This window comes from Pseudoliparis swirei, chromosome 14 (genome assembly GCF_029220125.1).
Source record: "Pseudoliparis swirei isolate HS2019 ecotype Mariana Trench chromosome 14, NWPU_hadal_v1, whole genome shotgun sequence".
In the NCBI taxonomy this organism is placed as follows: Eukaryota; Metazoa; Chordata; class Actinopteri; order Perciformes; family Liparidae; genus Pseudoliparis; species Pseudoliparis swirei.
The window spans coordinates 10,977,118-10,996,968 of NC_079401.1; the positions used below are offsets into that span (position 1 = coordinate 10,977,118).

Sequence of the window (19,851 nt, forward strand, 5' to 3'; positions counted from 1 at the left end):
AGAAATTGCAAAGAAACTGAAAATGTCTTCCAGCGGTGTGTACTACTCCCTTCAGAGAACAGCACAAACGGGCTCTAACCAGAGCAGAAAGAGAAGTGGGAGGCCCCGGTGCACAACTCAGCAAGAAGACAAGTACATTAGAGTCTCTCGTTTGAGAAATAGACGCCTCACAGGTCCTCAACTGGCAGCTTCTTTAAATGGTACCCATAAACGCCAGTGTCAACGTCGACAGTGAAGAGGCGACTCCGGGATGCTGGCCTTCTAGGCAGAGTGGCAAAGAAAAAGCCATATCTGAGACTGGCCAATGAAAAGAAAAGATTGGTATGGGCAAAAGAACACAGGCATTGGACAGAGGAAGATTGGAAAAAGGTGTTCTGGACAGATGAATCCAAGTTTGAGGTGTTTGGATCACACAGAAGAACATTTGTGAGACGCAGAACAGGTGAAAAGATGCTGGAAGAGTGCCTGACACCATCTGTCAAGCATGGTGGAGGTCATGTGATGGTCTGGGGCTGCTTTGGTGCTGGTAAAGTGGGACATTTGGACCAGGTAAAAGGGATTTTAAATAAGGAAGGCTATCACTCCATTTGGCAACGCCATGCCATACCCTGTGGGCAGCGCTTGATTGGAGCCAATGTCCTCCTCCAACAGGACAATGACCCAAAGCACACCTCCACATTGTGAAGAACTCTTGAGGGAAGAAGCAGGCAGCTTGCTGTCTGTAATGGAGTGGCCAGTCACCAGATCTCAACCCCATTGAGCTGTTGTGGGAGCAGCTTGACCGTATGGTCCGCAAGAAGTGCCCATCAAGCCAATCCAACTTGTGGAGGTGCTTCAGGAAGCGTGGGGTGACATTTCAACAGATTACCTCAACTAATTAACAGCTAGAATGACAAAGGTCTGCAATGCTGTCATTGCTGCAAAAGGAGCATTCTTTGACGAAAGCAAAGTTTGAAGAAAAAAATTAATACTTCAAATACAAATCATTATTTCTAACCTTGTCAATGTCTTGACTATATTTTCTATACATTTTGCAACTCATTTGATAAATAAAAGTGAGTTTTCATGGAAAACACGAAATTGTCTGGGTGATCCCAAACTTTTGAACGGTAGTGTATATATATATATATATATATGTATATCACGACGCGTGGACCCGACGCATTTTTTATAGAAACATCCATTTTGAATGTGCTGAAACTGAGTGAAGGGCAATGCAGCCGGCGAAGGTGGGCCTGAAGCGGTTCTGATCTCGTGTCCCTGCAGTCAGCGGTCGGAATGTGGCGCCCACACTGTAAACCCGAATAAGTTAGTAGAACTCAAAAAATTTGAGGCAATATATTGCCTCAAATTTTTTGAGTTAATGAACTTTTTAATTTGATTTTGCAGAACTTAAAAAGTTTGATGACTTGCTACTTGTACCTTTTGATTACAGCTTAAATTAAAGTGTTAATTTAGCTCAACTCAATTATTTTCAGTTATTAGTACTTAAAATGTTCAAGTTTTCAAACCACTGGAATAAGTTCACAGAACTTAAAAAAATAAAGTACACAACCACACCATTTCATGTTAACCAAACTCAATGTTTTCGAGTTCACATTAGTCAAATGTTTTGAATTTGTTTACTTAAAAAGATAAGACTCGAAACTTAATTTTTTTGTGGCAATTTATTGCCTCAATTACATTGAGTTTAACAAACTCAAAATTTAAGTCATGAACATCTATCTATTGAACAGTATTTTCTTGCACTCACATTTAGCACAATGCAATATTAAAATAAATAATTTGAAAATATACTTTAATAAATTGTAGAGCTTAAACTTAGAGCTGGTGACATAAAACAATACCAAAATTTTTTGTTATAGCGAAAAAACACTGCTCTTGGCTTCCTGAGTATATAGTGCGGCATTTTGGATTAAATACAACAGAACTGTTTCAGAACATTTTCAGGAAAAAAGAAAACTTCCATCTTTATAGTGGCTGATCATTTTAATTATTTGAATGAATATGGGCACAACAAATAAAACATTTCAACTTTGCAACCAAAGTTAAACTTCCAAAATAAATTGTATCTTTACGTTTAAAAGATAATGATGATCTTTACCGCTATAGTGGGTTAAATATTGTTGATAAATTGACATTAACAGGAAACACGTACATGAGGCATAAAAGAATTTAATTTTTTTTTATCTGCACAAAGATAACAACCCGAGAACCATGACCTCTGCCTTTTTTTCCTCCATAATACACAACACAATAACATACATGAACAGATCACATGATGGCGCTGCATTGCAAAGCTGCAAGACGTGATCATAGACCTTTTAACTTGAACATGTTGAACCTTTTATAATGGTATACCGCTGCAGCCTTCCGTTTCTAGGTCATCAAAACATTCTTGAGGGTCTGCAACTTCGGTGACAGTTTGCCACTTTCTAGGCCAAGTAAGATCTTTTGAATGAACTCAAAAGTCTTGGTAAGTGCTTTGGGGTAGCTGAGGTGTAGTGCATACATGAATCCAAAGACTACCAGGAAGGCATCGCCAAGTCTGGGGAGACTAACCATGACATCACTTTCAATAATCACAGAGATTTTCACAGGGTGGTAGTGAACTGCACTTGTGTTATTGTCACTGGTGACAGTAAGGAGGCCCACTGCAACCCCATCAAGCTCTGGCTCATCAGACTCGTCCTGAATGAATGAAAAAGAGATACCAATCACAAACTAACACATGGAACAGCACAGATGACATAATGTATATTTCCTTAACCAAGTCCCAATGAAAACAAAGGCCTCTTTTACAAGGGAGACCTGTGTCTCATTGTAAGAGGGGAACAACATAAGATCCATGTTCTGCACACACAAATCAATCAAATTACCAGAGAATCCAAGTGGTGAGACTGAAACCAAGCTAAAGGACATTTACAGGAACATGTTTTACTGAACATCTTCTCACTTGCCAATACAGTTCCTTTGTAGTGAGGCGAAAACAGACTATATCCGAAAAGTGTATGGGTAGACTAAACAAAGGTAAGTCCTAAAAGATATTAGTATTTTGATGAACTGTTTACATCATGCACACGTAGAATCTGTTAGTGACTTAAGAAGACTCACTGTGCAGGTTCTGAAGAATCCAGATACATCCTCGCACAGATAGACAGGGAGGCCGTGGAGAACAGTCGTACGTTTGGTGTGTATGTCCTGGTTTTCCTATTCAGATAAAAACACATTTGTACATTTAAAATAATCCATTCAGAGCATATGGCCACAAATAACCTGTTCACATCTTTAATGCAATCAAACAAATGTCAAACACAGAGTGGACTAATTGCAAAATTCACAAAGCTCATTTGAGTCATTGAACCTGTTCGAAGTTCCACCAGTTAAACCTATGAAGTGTGTAATAATCTATTTACCTGTTCATCGTGGATTTTTAAAATTTCAGCCAGAGCATCTGCTGTCTTTCCAGTTCTTGATGCCTTCTGCCTAAATAAAGTCATTAGTCGTGGAAGATGGCGGTCAAGCTCAGCATAGAATCGGTTGGGCAGGTTCTGATTGGTTATCCTCTGGAACTCTGCATACAACTACATTGAAATAACAGCAACAAATAAAAAAACATTCAATTTGAAGAATCTAGCACATTTATTAAGCCGACAATAGCGGTCAAATGAATAAGAATCACAATTTTCACTTAAAGAGAGATGATCCATATTACCTCAGAAGATCTGATTCAAGTGGTCTACTATTTCCTGAATAGCTGTGTTCGAGACATGAAGGATAGCCTGCATCTTTAGAAATAAAGAAGCTAAATTTGTAAATTTGTTTTAAGTTGATTTCTTAGACTGCCAGTGTCACACTGATCACCGTTCCCCACTTCTCTGCTCTGCTCTGGGCATTCTTCATGCGAATCACTAGTTTCCTCAGAAATACTGGCTTGAAGAATATGGGGATCCTCACTGACAATATCAGTTTGAAAGTCAGATGCAAGACCTGCTTGGTGTTCTCTACTTTTATGAGAATTGAACGAGGAGTACACATTTGTGATATAGCTACAATCCTTATATGGGCATGTCACCGTTTCATGATTTTTCAAATGCTTTCTGAGATGACTGAAAACGGCTGAATTAGAAAAGGGTTGCTGAAATGTGCATAAGGAGCATTTGAATAACACAGGCCCCTGACTCTGTATGATATATTGATAAATGAGTACTCAGTGAATTAAGTGTCTGAAACGTGCAAATGCAATCGGTGTAGAGGCATGGAAGAGGGCTTATTCTGGAAAAGTGGCTGTGCTGCAGCCTACAGTGTCTAAATAACTGTATTCTGGAGGTGCAAGAAGCTGCGCACAACTTACACTTCCAGATTATTTTGGAACCAGCAACCTAAAAGGCAAATAAAAAAATGACAAAGTTTAGACCAACATCTAAAACTTTAAAGACAGAATTACTATTACTTACTAATTAATATAACAAGTTAATTACTATTAGCTTACCAAAACATGATCATGGACTACAGCTAACACTGCTTTAAAATGGCATGTTTTCCATTTTTGTATGCGATGTAAAACTAAAAGTAAATATTTGATTTGAAAGAACACTGACTAAAAAAGGACCGGTAACTGTTTCCCTATTCATCAGAGAAGAGAAGAAAAGGAAAGACTGAGTTTTGAATGCTATTACAAACACATTCTTTGCACAATTTTTCTCATTCTAAAAATATATAATGTGTGGTTCTTAACCTTTAAATGAGTCCAAAAATATGTTACTGGTTGGCCACCTTTTCAGAAATACTTTTTTTTAGTGGAGATAGGTTGATGCAAATTCTATGCCATAGTACAATTACTGTCAATTATTTCATTTTATTTCTTCAAACAAGATTTTTCTGTGCTGTTCTTTGATATTTCTTACTTAAGGACTCTTCCCACAACACGTTGTGATTCCCATGCAACAGCCTGTGAGGTCCTGACACCCAGGTTAGGAACCGCTGGTATAATGCACTGACAAACATAGTTGACAATACATAATTTGTTGGTGGCATATCTAAACATTTCATTTATGCAGCTTACATGCAAGTCTCAATAACACCACCGTAAAACACTATCTATCTAGGATTTTCCATACAGGGTCTAACAATAACGTGGTTTTTATTTGACGTGCACAAAAACAAAAGAAATGCCAGAGATGCGAGTGACGTGAACAGTCAAGCATAAACACCGGGCGCTCCCCGTGAACCAACAGAGAAGCACGGGAGATCACTGTCAAGTTACGTTAGCTAGCGTACGTTAGATAGCATGATGTTCTCAGTCGAACAAGGTAGTTTAGTGGAACACCTCGTGCTCCTCCGCTGGTACGTCGTTACGTTAGCTATAGTACCTTAGTACACGAGGAGCGTACGTTAGCCAACGTTAGCCGCCACTTGTGTCTCTGAGCTCAAACCAGCCACTGCTGAAGTTGAGAGACAGACTCCGGGAGAGGACTGGAGTCTCGGCGAGTGAAGCAGACGTAGCTAGCTCGTAATGTCTCTCGCAAAGTCTAGGAAATTATTTTAAGTTTTAGTTTTTCGAGGTTTGGCAACTGGCTGATTGTAACATAATGTAACTAAACACATTACACATATTAACGTATATATAAAAACACTTAAGATCTCACTCACCTTGAAAACAGTCCGAGTCGACGATGACACCACAGCCTCGTGCGAAAGGGTGCAGGACGAAAGTAAAGTAACGACTCCGAAATCCCCATAATGCACTTTGATAACGGCCAAAACACGTTATGACTCCAAGTTGATTTACACTACAAGTTGAATGTGAATTTTCAGCGTTACGTTTTATTTGTCGTTGATATGTTACTAGTTATTTTGTATTATCATGACAACTTCAATAGTCTTTTATGATACTGACTAAAAAACAACTAAAAGCACATTTTACTGTGTATTTTACACTTTTATTGTATTTTAGCATGTGATTTAGGTTTATTTTAAAATCATCCATATTTAAAACAATAGAAATAACAGGACTTTATCATTAGCAGCATATAATTACTAAATTCTATTACGTTGGGCGTACGTTATGTTTTACAAAATAGTTCCATTTAATCAAAATATATTAGTTAAAATTACTCAAAAAGAAGAACATGTTCCACCAACTTGACATATTTAAGTTAGTAGAACTTTCTCTAAAACTTTGAGTATACACTACTTAATCTATTTGATTAATTTGGACGTTCGGGTTTACAGTGCAGGGGAACGGCCTCTCAGTCCTCCACCTACAACGACTACGTCCCTTCGAGAGCCATCGACGGGAACACGGACCCCAACCTGTACAACGGCTCCTGCTCACACACCTGGAACACGGGCCAGCCGGGCTGGTGGAGGCTGAGCCTGCCCACCGCCTACAGCGTCACCAACCGGCTGTCCTCAGTGAGCAGAATCAACAACGCCGTCATCATGGTGGGGGACTCCACCGAGAACAACGGCAACAACAACCCCAGGTGAGCTCCACCACTCCAGAACACACAACGGTTCTGAAAGGTTCTTTAAAAGGCTTTGTGGTTCTACTAAAAACCGTCACCTACTGAAGAACCATGTTTGAAGTTCTTTGAGACACCTTTATAAATTCTTTAAAGAACTTTTAAAATAAATGGTTCTTTAAAGAAACCCGGTTTGAAAGGTTCTTTGAGGAACCAAAAATGGTGCCTTAAAGTACCATGTTTAAAGGTTCTTTGTGGCACCAAAAATGGTGCCTTAAAGAACCATGTTTAAAGGTTCTTTGTGGGACCAAAAATGGTGCCTTAACCCTTGTGTTGCCTTCGGGTCATTTTGACCCGATTCAATATTTAACCCTCCTGTCGCCTTCGGGTCAATTTGACCCGATTCAATGTTTAATGTCGGTGTTCTTTCGGGAGTCAACAAACAAACATAAAGTACTTCACACTTAAACGTGGAAAACAATATTAATTCTAATAATTTTCTGGAGATTTTAATAGCTGGGGTCATATTGACCTCAAGGGTAAAATATGTTAGTAAATATAAAGGTAACAGGAGGGTTAAACATTGAATCGGGTCATATTGACCCTAAGGCAACACAAGGGTTAAACATTGAATCGGGTCATATTGACCCGAAGGCGACAGGAGGGTGAAACATTGAATCGAGTCAAATTGACCCGAAGGCAACACAAGGGTTAAAGAACCATGTTTAAAGGTTCTTTGAAGAACTGTTTCAGCAAATGGTTCTTTAAAGAACCCTGGTTTGAAAGGTTCACTCTGAAGAACCATATTTGGTTCCAGATGGCACCTCCATGGTTCTGTGTGCATGTTTCTGACCTTTTGATGTGTCACACTGAGCAGCAGGAGCTTCCTCAGTGGACGCACCTTGAGACAAATATCGCACATCGAGCGGATAAGCCCCTCCCACCTCACGGGGACACGAGGCCCGTAACCGTTCTGGACCCTGTGAATGACTCGGGTCGCTGAGGGGAAGAGGCTCCCTTGACTCCCTTGACCTCCAACACGTGTCGGAGGTCAGCCGGTCTGCCGGTCCCTTTAAGCCAGAAGTCTCTTCCCTCTCTCGGCCAGGTGTGCCGTCATCCCGTCCATCGCGGCCGGAGCTACCAGAACCTTCCCCTGTGGGGGGATGGTCGGCCACTTGGTCAACTTGTACCAAACTAACCCCAGAGCTTACCTGTCCCTGTGTGAGGTGCAGGTGGAAGCAGGTACTCCATCAGCATGATGGTTTATGTACAATGATACAGGATTTAGAAAAGCTCTCACAGATCGGAGCGAGACAAAGAGCCCTTCCCTTACGCCCACAGAGCCGGCGTTCCCCAGCCTCGGCGCCGTGGTGGGGGGCCGTGAGGTGGTGCTGCTGCTGGAGGAGAGGCGGAGCTGGTCGGACGCCCTGTTCTTCTGCAGGGACTTCTACGGGGAGCTGCTCAGCATCCGCAGCGAGGAGCAGCAGAGGGAGGTGGAGGAGCTGCTGAGCTCCGCCTTCTTCCCCCTCACCGCACACGTGTGGGTGGGACTGCGCAGGTAAAGTAAAACATTCGGTTTGAATCACATCACATTTTAAACTGTGCTGGACGTGTTTATTTGTATTTTATTTGACTTTTAGTGCATTTATTTTGTTCTTGTTAAAATGACGACGTAGTGTGTTTTTCAACTAATGTATGCTCTGAAGCCCCGCCCCCTGCCGCTGTATATGCATAACGGGTTGAGAGTCCACGCTGCCCCACCCGGCTCTGGGGGTTAAAGGTGAGGTTCCACATGGGAACCTGCTCTTAAAAATCATTTAGTTTGAACAGACCCCACAGTGCTTAACCAGTTCACACCTCATGGCGCCCCCATCAGGTACCTGATGGCGCCCCCTTCAGGTACTTGATGGCGCCCCCTTCAGGTACCTGATGGCGCCCCCTTCTGGTACTTGATGGCACCCCCTTCAGGTACTTGATGGCACCCCCTTCAGGTACTTGATGGCGCCCTCTTCAGGTACTTGATGGCGCCCCCTTCAGGTACCTGATGGCGCCCCCTTCAGGTACTTGATGGCGCCCCCTTCAGGTACTTGATGGCGCCCCCTTCAGGTACCTGATGGCGCCCCCTTCAGGAAGCTGATTAAGCCCCCCTCAGGAAGCTGATTAAGCCCCCTTCAGGTACTTGATGGCTCCCCCTTCAGGTACCTGATTACGCCCCCTTCAGGTACTTGATGGCGTCCCCGTCAGGAAGCTGATGGCGCCCCGTTCAGTTACCTGATGGCGCCCCCTTCAGGTAACTGATGGCGCCCCCTTCAGGTATCTGATGGCGCCCCCTTCTGGTACCTGATGGCGCCCCCTTCAGGTAACTGATGGCGCCCCCTTCAGATACCTCATGGCGCCCCCTTCAGGTATCTGATGGCGCCCCCATCAGATACCTCATGGCGCCCCCTTCAGGTATCCCTTCAGGTATCTGATGGCGCCCCCATCAGATACCTCATGGCGCCCCCTTCAGGTATCTACAGTTAGATGCTACAGGCAGACGCTACAGTTAGGCGCTACAGGCAGACGCTGCAGTTAGATGCTACAGGCAAACGGTACAGGTAGGCACTACAGGTAGGCGCTACAGTTAGACGCTACACGCAGACGCTACAGGCAGATGCTACAGGCAGACGCTACAGGCAAACGCTACAGGCAGATGCTACAGTTAGGCGCTACAGGCAGATGCTACAGTTAGGCGCTACAGTTAGGCGCTACAGGTAGGCGCTACAGGCAGATGCTACAGGTAGACGCTACAGGTAGGCGCTACAGGCAGATGCTACAGGCAGACGCTACAGGTAGGCGCTACAGGCAGACGCTACAGGCAAACGCGACAGGTAGGCGCTACAGGTAGGCGCTACAGGCAGACGCTACAGGTAGGTGCTACAGGCAGACGCTACAGGCAGACACTACAGGTAGGCGCTACAGGTAGGCGCTACAGGCAGACACTACAGGCAAACGCTACAGGTAGGCGCTACAGGCAGACGCTACAGGTAGGCGCTACAGGCAGATGCTACAGGTAGGCGCTACAGGCAGACGCTACAGGTAGGCGCTACAGGCAGATGTTACAGGTCGGCGCTACAGGTAGGCGCTACAGGCAGATGCTACAGGTAGGCGCTACAGGCAGATGCTACAGGTAGGCGCTACAGGCAGACACTACAGGTAGGCGCTACAGGCAGACGCTACAGGTAGGCGCTACAGGCAGACACTACATGTAGGCGCTACAGGCAGACGCTACAGGTAGGCGCTACAGGCAGATGCTACAGGTAGGCGCTACAGGCAGATGTTACAGGTTGGCGCTACAGGTAGGCGCTACAGGCAGATGCTACAGGTAGGCGCTACAGGCAGATGCTACAGGTAGGCGCTACAGGCAGACGCTACAGGCAGATGCTACAGGTAGGCGCTACAGGCAGATGCTACAGGCAGACACTACAGGCAGACGCTACAGGCAGACGCTACAGGCAGATGCTACAGGTAGGCGCTACAGGCAGATGCTACAGGTAGGCGCTACAGGCAGATGCTACAGGTAGGCGCTACAGGCAGACGCTACAGGCAGATGCTACAGGTAGGCGCTACAGGCAGATGCTACAGGTAGGCGCTACAGGCAGACACTACAGGCAGACACTACAGGCAGATGCTACAGGTAGGCGCTACAGGCAGATGCTACAGGCAGACACTACAGGCAGACACTACAGTTAGGCGCTACAGGTAGGCGTAGTGACGATATGACTCGACCAGACCTTTATGTGGCAGAATTCATGGTGTCATTTCAGAGAAATCTTTGAGGTTTAGCCGACTATACTACGACTTGTTGATTCTTTGTGTGACATGATGTATCGAGTAATGTTATTACATTAAATCTCAAAGGGTATGCTTGAAAGATGCATGAGGAAGATGAATAAAGAATATGTTATACACCAACATGAGCAGGAGCAATGGAGTTTACACACATTGGTAGAGTTACTGTCAGGAACAATTCAAGGTGACACACTAGTTCTGATTGGTGGTACTACAATCATCATCAGGGATGAAGGACTGAACCTCTAAAGCCCTTGTGGACCAGTCGGGGATGAAGGACTGAACCTCTAAAGCTCTTGTGGACCAGTCGGGGAAACCCAGACCTGTTGAAGGGTGTCCAGAAACCCAGACATGTTGAAGGGTGTCCAGAAACCCAGACCTGTTGAAGGGTGTCCAGAAACCCAGACATGTTGAAGGGTGTCCAGAAACCCAGACCTGTTGAAGGGTGTCCAGAAACCCAGACCTGTTGAAGGGTGTCTAGAAACCCAGACATGTTGAAGGGTGTCCAGAAACCCAGACCTGTTGAACCAGACCTGTTGAAGGGTGTCTACCTGTTGAAGGTGTCCAGAAGCAGACCTGTTGAATGTTGAAGGGTGTCCAGAAACCCAGACATGTTGAAGGGTGTCTAGAAACCCAGACCTGTTGAAGGGTGTCCAGAAACCCAGACCTGTTGAAGGGTGTCTAGAAACCCAGACATGTTGAAGGGTGTCCAGAAACCCAGACCTGTTGAAGGGTGTCCAGAAACCCAGACATGTTGAAGGGTGTCCAGAAACCCAGACCTGTTGAAGGGTGTCCAGAAACCCAGACCTGTTGAAGGGTGTCTAGAAACCCAGACATGTTGAAGGGTGTCCAGAAACCCAGACCTGTTGAAGGGTGTCCAGAAACCCAGACCTGTTGAAGGGTGTCTAGAAACCCAGACCTGTTGAAGGGTGTCCAGAAACCCAGACATGTTGAAGGGTGTCCAGAAACCTAGACCTGTTGAAGGGTGTCCAGAAACCCAGACCTGTTGAAGGGTGTCCAGAAACCCAGACCTGTTGAAGGGTGTCCAGAAACCCAGACCTGTTGAAGGGTGTCTAGAAACCCAGACCTGTTGAAGGGTGTCTAGAAACCCAGACCTGTTGAAGGGTGTCTAGAAACCCAGACATGTTGAAGGGTGTCCAGAAACCCAGACATGTTGAAGGGTGTCTAGAAACCCAGACCTGTTGAAGGGTGTCCAGAAACTCAGACATGTTGAAGGGTGTCCAGAAACCCAGACCTGTTGAAGGGTGTCTAGAAACCCAGACCTGTTGAAGGGTGTCCAGAAACCCAGACATGTTGAAGGGTGTCGAGAAACCCAGACCTGTTGAAGGGTGTCTAGAAACTCAGACATGTTGAAGGGTGTCCAGAAACCCAGACCACCATCATCCATAATCCTTGAAAAGCAAAGACACCAAACTAAATGACTGAAACATCATTTTATTAAATCAGTAGCTCAGTGACTTGAGTTTCTACATATTCTATATTCATAGTTATATTCATGCTTTACAGGAAGAGCTCATGCATCAGGTCCCACAGGCTTGCAATATTTTTTGGGGGGGGGGTGGAAAACCAATAACATAATGCATGAACCCATCAGAATTGCGGAGGCTTCCCAGCAACAACACATGGACCGGTAGGCCCGAACACAGCGGACCAGGTTCATCCACTCATCCGCTCACCTTAGCTTGACCTCCAAAGTATGTGGAACAAGTCATACGTTCCCTTTTTAAAAAGTGCATGTACCTCCAAAAACCCTGAGGGCCCAAGTCTGGAGCCAGGAATGCTGAGACAGGAACAGGTCTGCACATGCTCAGTAGGACGCATCGCCAGGAACGAGAAGCAGGAGGAACACACATTCAAAGAGAGAAGAGAAGAACGTGTATTAAAGAAAAGAGGTTCGGGATGAACGTCTGAAAGTTCCAACAAGTAAACTTGAAACCCAGCTCGACCGGGACGTGACATCTAGATGCTGTCTGTGCTCAAGAGGGAGGGAGTGGTTCTGAAGTAGAACTTCACATATAAAACATCCCATCATCGGGGAAGAGGAGGAGCAGAATACAGGAATAAAAAACAACCTTTGAATGTGTGGAAATAAAAACAAACGGACGCTGACATCATCTTTGGTGAGCTGTCACCTGAAGCCGGTTCTGGTCCACTGGAGTCCTGCAGGGGGACCGCCTCAGACTCGTTGCATAAGCTTGTTACCCTGATCCCGGGCGCATATTAGGAGAGAAGGGTTTCCTTTGTGTGGTCCACAGGAAATGACCCCAAACCACAAGGGCCAAAGGTCATGAGGAGACGGATGAACGCTCGCCAACAACAACAACAACAACCTGTTGTCGAGGAGAACATGTCCAGAATCATCACGACTCCTCAACAACGTTCTTATTCCAACACAGACGGAAGCTCAAAGGACCTCAGTTTGTACAGTTTGAACTCAAATATAAAACATGTCTCCCACTTATACGACATGTGTTCTGACGTTTCATTGGTTCTTCAATTCATACAAAAATAAACATTCTATGTTTTGCTTGTATTAAAAGAGGCCGTCCTCTAATAATGGGGCGAATTTAACTTTGAACCATCTTCATGGTGACATCAACAATTATCATCATTATCACTGCAACAGAACAAGCAACATTTAAAAGAGAAATAACACTAATATATATATATAAATATATATATTTACATATCTATATTTGTACATATAATATATATATATATACACATATTTATACACATATATATTTCTATATACATATATATATGTACATAAAATATATACAGTATACACATAGATATATCTATACACATATATATTTCTATATACATATATATATGTACATATAATATATACAGTATACACATATATATATACACATATACTACCGTTCAAAAGTTTGGGGTCACTTAGAAATGTCTTTATTTTTCAAAGAAAAGCACTGTTTTTTCAATAAAGATAACATTAATCAACAATACCCTCTATACATTGTTAATGTGGTAAATGACTCTTCTAGGTGGAACGTCTGGTTTCTAATGACATGTCTCCAGGTGTATAGAGGCCCATTTCATCATCACTCCAGTGTTCTGATGGTACATTGTGTTATCGCCTTAGAAGACTAATGTCTGATTAGAAAACCCGTGCAATTATGTTAGCAAAGCTGAAAACAGTTATGCTGGTGATATAAGCTATACAACTGGCCTTCCTTTGAGCTTGAAGTTTGTAGAACAAAATTAATACTTCAAATATTAATCATTATTTCTAACCTTGTCAATGTCTTGACTATATTTTATATTCAATTTTCAATTCATTTGATAAATAAAAGTGAGTTTTCATGGAAGACACAAAATTGTCTGGGTGACCCCAAACTTTTGAACGGTAGTGTATATACAAATATCGCTTAAAAAATCGATTAAAAAAATTTAACTAATTAATCGCACATTTTGAAATTCATTAATCGCGATTAAAAGTTGTTTTTCTTCTTTTTAAAGACCAAACTTCACACAGAGCTGTGTTTCAAAGCGGCTCCTACCTATAAAGTGCCAGCGAGGTATTTAATATCGTGGATGATAAATTGTTTCTTCAGTGAAACATCCAGATTAGTAAAAAAAGAAGTATATTGAGACCCCATTGGTCCTGTCATCTTTAACATTGAACAGCAGAACCAGTGGCCTTGGTAACTGACTGACATTCACATATGTCACGTTAACCCTCTGGAGGCTGGGGGCATTTTATATATTTTACAAAACAAATTAAATTCACCTTTTAAAGGCGTTTTTATATGACACATACTCACGTGTTCTACATCAAACATTCCAGAACAATCTCAGCTCTATTCAATGAGGCTCAGTTGTCCTCGTGCCGTGTTCTCTGCTCTCTGACTGACAGGCTGCTAATGAGCCTCACCTGTGAGGTGGGAGGTCCTTTGTGATATCAGAGGGGGAGACGGGAGGAAGGAGGAGCAGGAGGAGCAGGAGGAAACCCGACTGATTCATCCACGAGTTTAAACTGATTTATGCTCCTTATTTTCGCGGAGAAATAATTGTTTTAAAAACGGAAACAGTGTCAAACCGCACTGCCGCGGTTTGACACTCAGAGGAGTGTAAAAACTTCAAGGCACACCGGAAGTAAACACAGTTGCGTTAAAATATTTTAGTGCGTTAACGCGGCCAAATTAACGCTGACAGCCCTAATATATATATAGTTTTTACACTCCTCTGAGTGTCAAACCGCGGCAGTACGGTTTAACACTGTTTCCGTTTTTAAAACAATTATTTCTCTGCGAAAATAAGGATCATAAATGAGTTTAACTCGTGGATGAATCAGTCGTGTTTCCTCCTGCTCCTCCTTCCTCCTCCTCTGACACACAGAGGAACGGAGGGGCGACGTGTCGGGGGACGCGGCGCGGAAAGAACTCGTCACACGAAACCTTCACCGTGATTGGTCAATCCGTTTGTCTGTCAACATTTTGCGAAAAAAACAACCAATGAACACTCAGTAAATCACAAAGGACCTCCCACCTCACGGGTGAGGCTCATTAGCAGCCTGTCAGTCAGAGAGCAGAGAACACGGCGCGAGGACAACTGAGCCTCATTGAATAGAGCTGAGATTGTTCTGGAATGTTTGATGTAGAACACGTGGGTATGTGTCATATGCAAACGCCTTTAAAAGGTGAATTTACATGTTTTTGTAAAATGGAGAACATGCCCCCAGCCTCCAGAGGGTTAACAGGACATATGTGAATGTCAGTCAGTCACCAAGTTCACTGGTTCTGCTGTTCAGTGTTAAAGATGACAGGACCAATGTGTCTCTAATGCACCTTGTTTCACTAATCTGGATGTTTCACTGAAGAAACAATTTATCATCCACAATATTAAATACCTCGCTGGCACTGTATCGGTAGGAGCCTCTTTGAAAACACAGCTGTGTGAAGTTTGGTCTTTAAAAAGAAGAAGAAAAAAACTTTTAATCGCGATTAATGAATTTCAAAATGTGCGATTAATTAGTTACTTTTTTTTAATCGATTGACAGCCCTAATATATATATATGTATATTTACATATATATGAATGTATATATGTAAATATATACACATATATATAAATATATATAAATATATATATTTACATGTATATATGTACATATATACATTAGTATCTTTACATATAAATAAATATACATATATAAATATATATATGTATATATAAATATATACATATATATATATAGCGGTCTTTGGAGCTGTGGATGAGGATCTTCTGAAGTCTTTTGTCATTTTATGAATCTCAGTGTGCATTTCATAGCAAAGACAATGTCATGTGACCTCAGAGAACGTTGGATTTGGTATAAACACACATGCACAATGACCGCATCACTGAAATAGAAACAAGACCTTTAAACTAACGACGCTATTCACACCAGGGCTCCAGACTAACTTTTTTTACTAGGAGCACAGTGGCCCCTAACTTAAAATTTTAGGGGCGCAAGCAGAAAATTTAGGGGCGCACACAGGGTTTTTCCTGGGTCAAAATGGGTCTTCGGTGCTCCCCAAAAAAAATGTCTATTCGTGCAGGTCGAGCTGTTGAGTGAGTGATCAGCAGCTGGCCGCTCGGTCCATTCACGCACCTCACAGTTGTGTATTGATCAGACAAGAAGACACGCTTATCAACTCCAGTGTTTCCCCTACTATTATAACAGGGGGAAATCTCCACCCCCCCCCACCCCCGTCAACAATTCTCGGCTCGCGTGACAGAGCGATGCGCGCGCCGACATCGAAGTTCGTAGTTTTTTTAATCGCAGACTTTTTTGCCTTAGGCGCTCGGGATTTGTCATAGGCGCTCGGGAAAACGGCTTAGGCGCGCGCCCAAATTTTCTCTGCAGGAAGAACCCTGACACACTATAAATCGACTTGCAAAGTTTTCCCATCATTTTTACTGTATTACTGATAAATAATTTGACAATATACAATCTTATGCCTGTTTGCCTTCATGAACTGCAAAACATTCACAACAGAGAACTCTTCAGAAGTTACTGTATTGAGTTTAAACATATTTGAAGAAAACATACCTTGAGCATGTGCATGTTGCACTTGATGTGGCCAATCAAAACATTTGTTGGTTTCAAGAGATGCACCGATCACCGATCACCGATCACTGAAATCAGTATCTGCCGATCACCGATAATACCGATCACCGATCACTGAAATCAGTATCTGCCGATCACCGATAATACCGATCACCGATCACTGAAATCAGTATCTGCCGATCCGATAATACCAATCACCGATCACGGTGTTGATTGAAGCATTCTATTTATTGTGTAGCATTATTGCCTAGGACTATGAGGAAATACATATATAAAGCACCTCAAACATTAAAGAAATTACAGATTTCTTTAAACATTTAGGACTTTTACTTTGAAAAATGTCCTAATTGATACATTAAAATAGTTTGATTGCTATTGTCGGGGATTTCAGATATGTATGGAACACATCTGCATCATTCATTTCCTGGAACTCTTGGGGAAATCTATATACACTTTTTTTAACATACAAAAGACTGACTAATTTTTATAAACTCTTCCTTGGTCCAGTAAAAATGTTTTAATGTTAGCATAATTTAAGCTAAATCTCAGAAACTATCTCTAAAGATACAACATCAGTTCATTGTTTACTTTTATATGTTCGTGTATGATTTGTCGACATCTTATTTTGATAAACGGATGTTGTTTCACGTGGTTCTTTCCGCTAACTTTGCAAAACCGGATGTTGTCACTTAAATCCTTCCGCTAACTTTATCAAAATCCTCGCGCGCTCCCGATCCAATGCGTTTACCGTGAGCATCAGTCTGTCGGGGCAGACATGTGAGAGTCGGCTGAGTCGACCCAGAGATTCAACTCGGGGGACGCCGCTCGGTGGTGAGGATCCCCTCTGACCTCTCACTCTGCGGCCCTCGCCCTCGTTGTGTCTCCGCTGCCCCCGCGCTCACACACAGGCCAGCCTTCTTCTGCTTCGGTTTTCGCCTCCCTCTTCTTCTTCTGGAGTTAATGTCGGTTAGCAAACCAGTCATTCAGGCATTACCGCTAACTATAGTGGGCTGAAGTGTAGAACAAGTTTGTAAGCAACAAAAATATTTAATAACAAAAAAAAAATCTGCTAATTTACTGGTCGCGCATGCCGTCTGATGATTAAAATTTACTCGCGTGTGTGTCTAATTTTATTTAGGGCGTGTAGAACAAGTGTAAGCAAAAAAAAAATTTTATAAAAAAAAAAAAAAGAAATAAATACTGTTCGCGGTTTGATGCGCGAGATGATGAAAAAATTCACTGTGTCTAATTTTCTTTAGGGCACCATTTGGTCGCAGTCTGGAGCCCTGCACACGCTTCCTTTCCCTGGAGTCTGTTCTCCGCGTGTCCGTTGTATAAAGTTGCATAACCGACTGAATCATACGAGCGATGTGCTGGCTGAGAGGAAGGAGCACTGACATCGGATGTGGAGCCTCGGTCCGGCCCAGACCGCCAGAGGGGAGTTAGTCCACCAGGGAGGGAGCACCATAGAGGACTCAGACCGGGGGGGCGAACTGGTCCTGCTCGTTGGGCTTCTTCACCCAGGCGCCCAGCCCGGCCTTGTGGAACGCCCTGAAGAGCGCCTGCTTGGCCCCGTGGTACTCCACCGCCGCCTGCTTGGCCTCGTGGTAGCTGCCGGGCCGCGGAGCTCTGATCCGCAGGGAGGAGGTCAGCTAGGGGTCAGGGGGCAAGAACAAGGTCAGCTAGGGGTCAGGAGGCAAGAACAAGGTCAGCTAGGGGTCAGGGGGAAACAACAAGGTCAGCTAGGGGTCAGGAGGCAAGAACAAGGTCAGCTAGGGGTCAGGAGGCAAGAACAAGGTCAGCTAGGGGTCAGGGGGCAAGAACAAGGTCAGCTAGGGGTCAGGAGGCAAGAACAAGGTCAGCTAGGGGTCAGGGGGCAAGAACAAGGTCAGCTAGGGGTCAGGGGGCAAGAACAAGGTCAGCTAGGGGTCAGGGGGCAAGAACAAGGTCAGCTAGGGGTCAGGAGGCAAGAACAAGGTCAGCTAGGGGTCAGGGGGAAACAACAAGGGCAGCTAGGGGTCAGGGGGCAAGAACAAGGTCAGCTAGGGGTCAGGAGGCAAGAACAAGGTCAGCTAGGGGTCAGGAGGCAAGAACAAGGTCAGCTAGGGGTCAGGGGGCAAGAACAAGGTCAGCTAGGGGTCAGGGGGAAACAACAAGGTCAGCTAGGGGTCAGGAGGCAAGAACAAGGTCAGCTAGGGGTCAGGGGGAAACAACAAGGGCAGCTAGGGGTCAGGAGGTAAGAACAAGGTCAGCTAGGGGTCAGGGGGAAACATCAACGTGGTCTTAGCTGTGAGAGGCCAGATTATGGTTTAATACGACTTGATGTATAATTTGAGTACCAAGTGGATTCTGATGGACCGACCTGAAGCCTGAGACCTGAAGCCTGAAGCCTGAGACCTGAAGCCTGAGACCTGAGACCTGAGACCTGAGACCTGAAGCCTGAAGCCTGAGACCTGAAGCCTGAGACCTGAGACCTGAGACCTGAGACCTGAGACCTGAAGCCTGAGACCTGAGACCTGAAGCCTGAAGCCTGAGACCTGAAGCCTGAGACCTGAGACCTGAAGCCTGAGACCTGAGACCGAGTCTTCTTACATTTTTGACGAGTTTTCTAATTAATAATAATTAATTTATACATTTCATGAAGGAAAGCATGTCAATCTTCTCTTTCCTTAACACCTCGTCATCCAATCAGCTGCCAGCTATGTTTTATACAAGCCCCGCCCCTTTTCCAATCTGTTTACACCGACTGCTTCTCATCACTACCACGTGTTGTATGCGTGTACATGAAGTACGGCCGTACTGGGGCGGTACCTTGCAGTGCAGGCGCGTCCAGCGGCTGTACAGGGCGTGCTTGCAGAGCCTGGAGGGTCGGCCCAGGTCGTCCTTCCCCGTGGTGGCGTTCACCACCTCTAAGCTTTGGTCGCCCACCGTCCAGTTCACGCTGAAGTTGGGAGCCTTCCCGGGCTGCCGAGCCTCCGCGTTGCTTATTCCTGTCACAGTGGACGTGGAACACATGTCACAAACACGAGGTACTAGGATGACAACCAGGGGGGATCACCTCCATGAGCCTCATCCTTTCACACTCCGTTTCATGAACTGAGAAAACCTCTCTTGAATGACTCGTCCTCAGAGTGAACCATTCATTATTCACTGAGCTCCTCACCGCTGAGCAGCGGTCTGTTGAGGCCGAAGGACGCAGGCAGGTCCTCGATCTCCGTGATTCTCTGGTACATGGCTCTGGAGAGGTGGTCCGCGTGGTACAGGCTGCCCAGGATGATGCTGGAGAAGTAGATGGCCTCGGTGAAGTAGCTCATCAGAGAGCCTTGGAACCCAACCACGTTCCACCTGAAGGGGGACAGGCAGAGATCATCCACGGGGCTCATGGAGCCTCTCCGACGCCCTCGTGGCCCGATTGCAGCACGACATCAAGACAATTCTCCTCTTGACACAT

The 19,851-nt window shown here is 44.4% G+C and overlaps 2 protein-coding genes and 1 long non-coding RNA gene across 4 annotated transcripts in view; 1 reads left to right on the forward strand and 2 right to left on the reverse strand.

The window, feature by feature from the left end:
* Window positions 1-2,157: 2,157 nt before the first annotated feature.
* On the reverse strand, window positions 2,158-4,147 carry LOC130204475 (uncharacterized). The gene is made up of 3 exons (XR_008833668.1): window positions 3,417-4,147; window positions 3,115-3,210; window positions 2,158-2,691 (listed from the first exon to the last, which is right to left on the reverse strand). It is a non-coding gene; the product is annotated as an uncharacterized LOC130204475 (long non-coding RNA).
* Window positions 4,148-5,675: 1,528 nt separating this feature from the next.
* On the forward strand, window positions 5,676-8,125 carry LOC130204213 (fucolectin-1-like). Its single transcript, XM_056430759.1, has 4 exons — window positions 5,676-5,714; window positions 6,235-6,488; window positions 7,573-7,709; window positions 7,809-8,125. Exons 1-4 carry the CDS (start codon window positions 5,676-5,678, stop codon window positions 8,027-8,029), a joined length of 651 nt encoding a protein of 216 aa, XP_056286734.1. The 3' UTR covers window positions 8,030-8,125.
* A 9,565-nt stretch (window positions 8,126-17,690) lies between these two features.
* LOC130204492 (double-stranded RNA-specific editase 1-like) overlaps window positions 17,691-19,851 on the reverse strand; it is a 35,651-nt gene continuing 33,490 nt past the window's right edge. For both annotated transcript variants that reach the window (XM_056431257.1, XM_056431256.1), the window contains exons 9-11: window positions 19,564-19,745; window positions 19,212-19,390; window positions 17,691-18,052 (exon numbers count right to left, since the gene is read on the reverse strand). In XM_056431257.1, coding sequence (XP_056287232.1) covers window positions 17,876-18,052; window positions 19,212-19,390; window positions 19,564-19,745 — 538 coding nt within the window. In that variant the 3' untranslated portion in view covers window positions 17,691-17,875. The remainder of the gene's footprint in view (window positions 18,053-19,211; window positions 19,391-19,563; window positions 19,746-19,851) is intronic.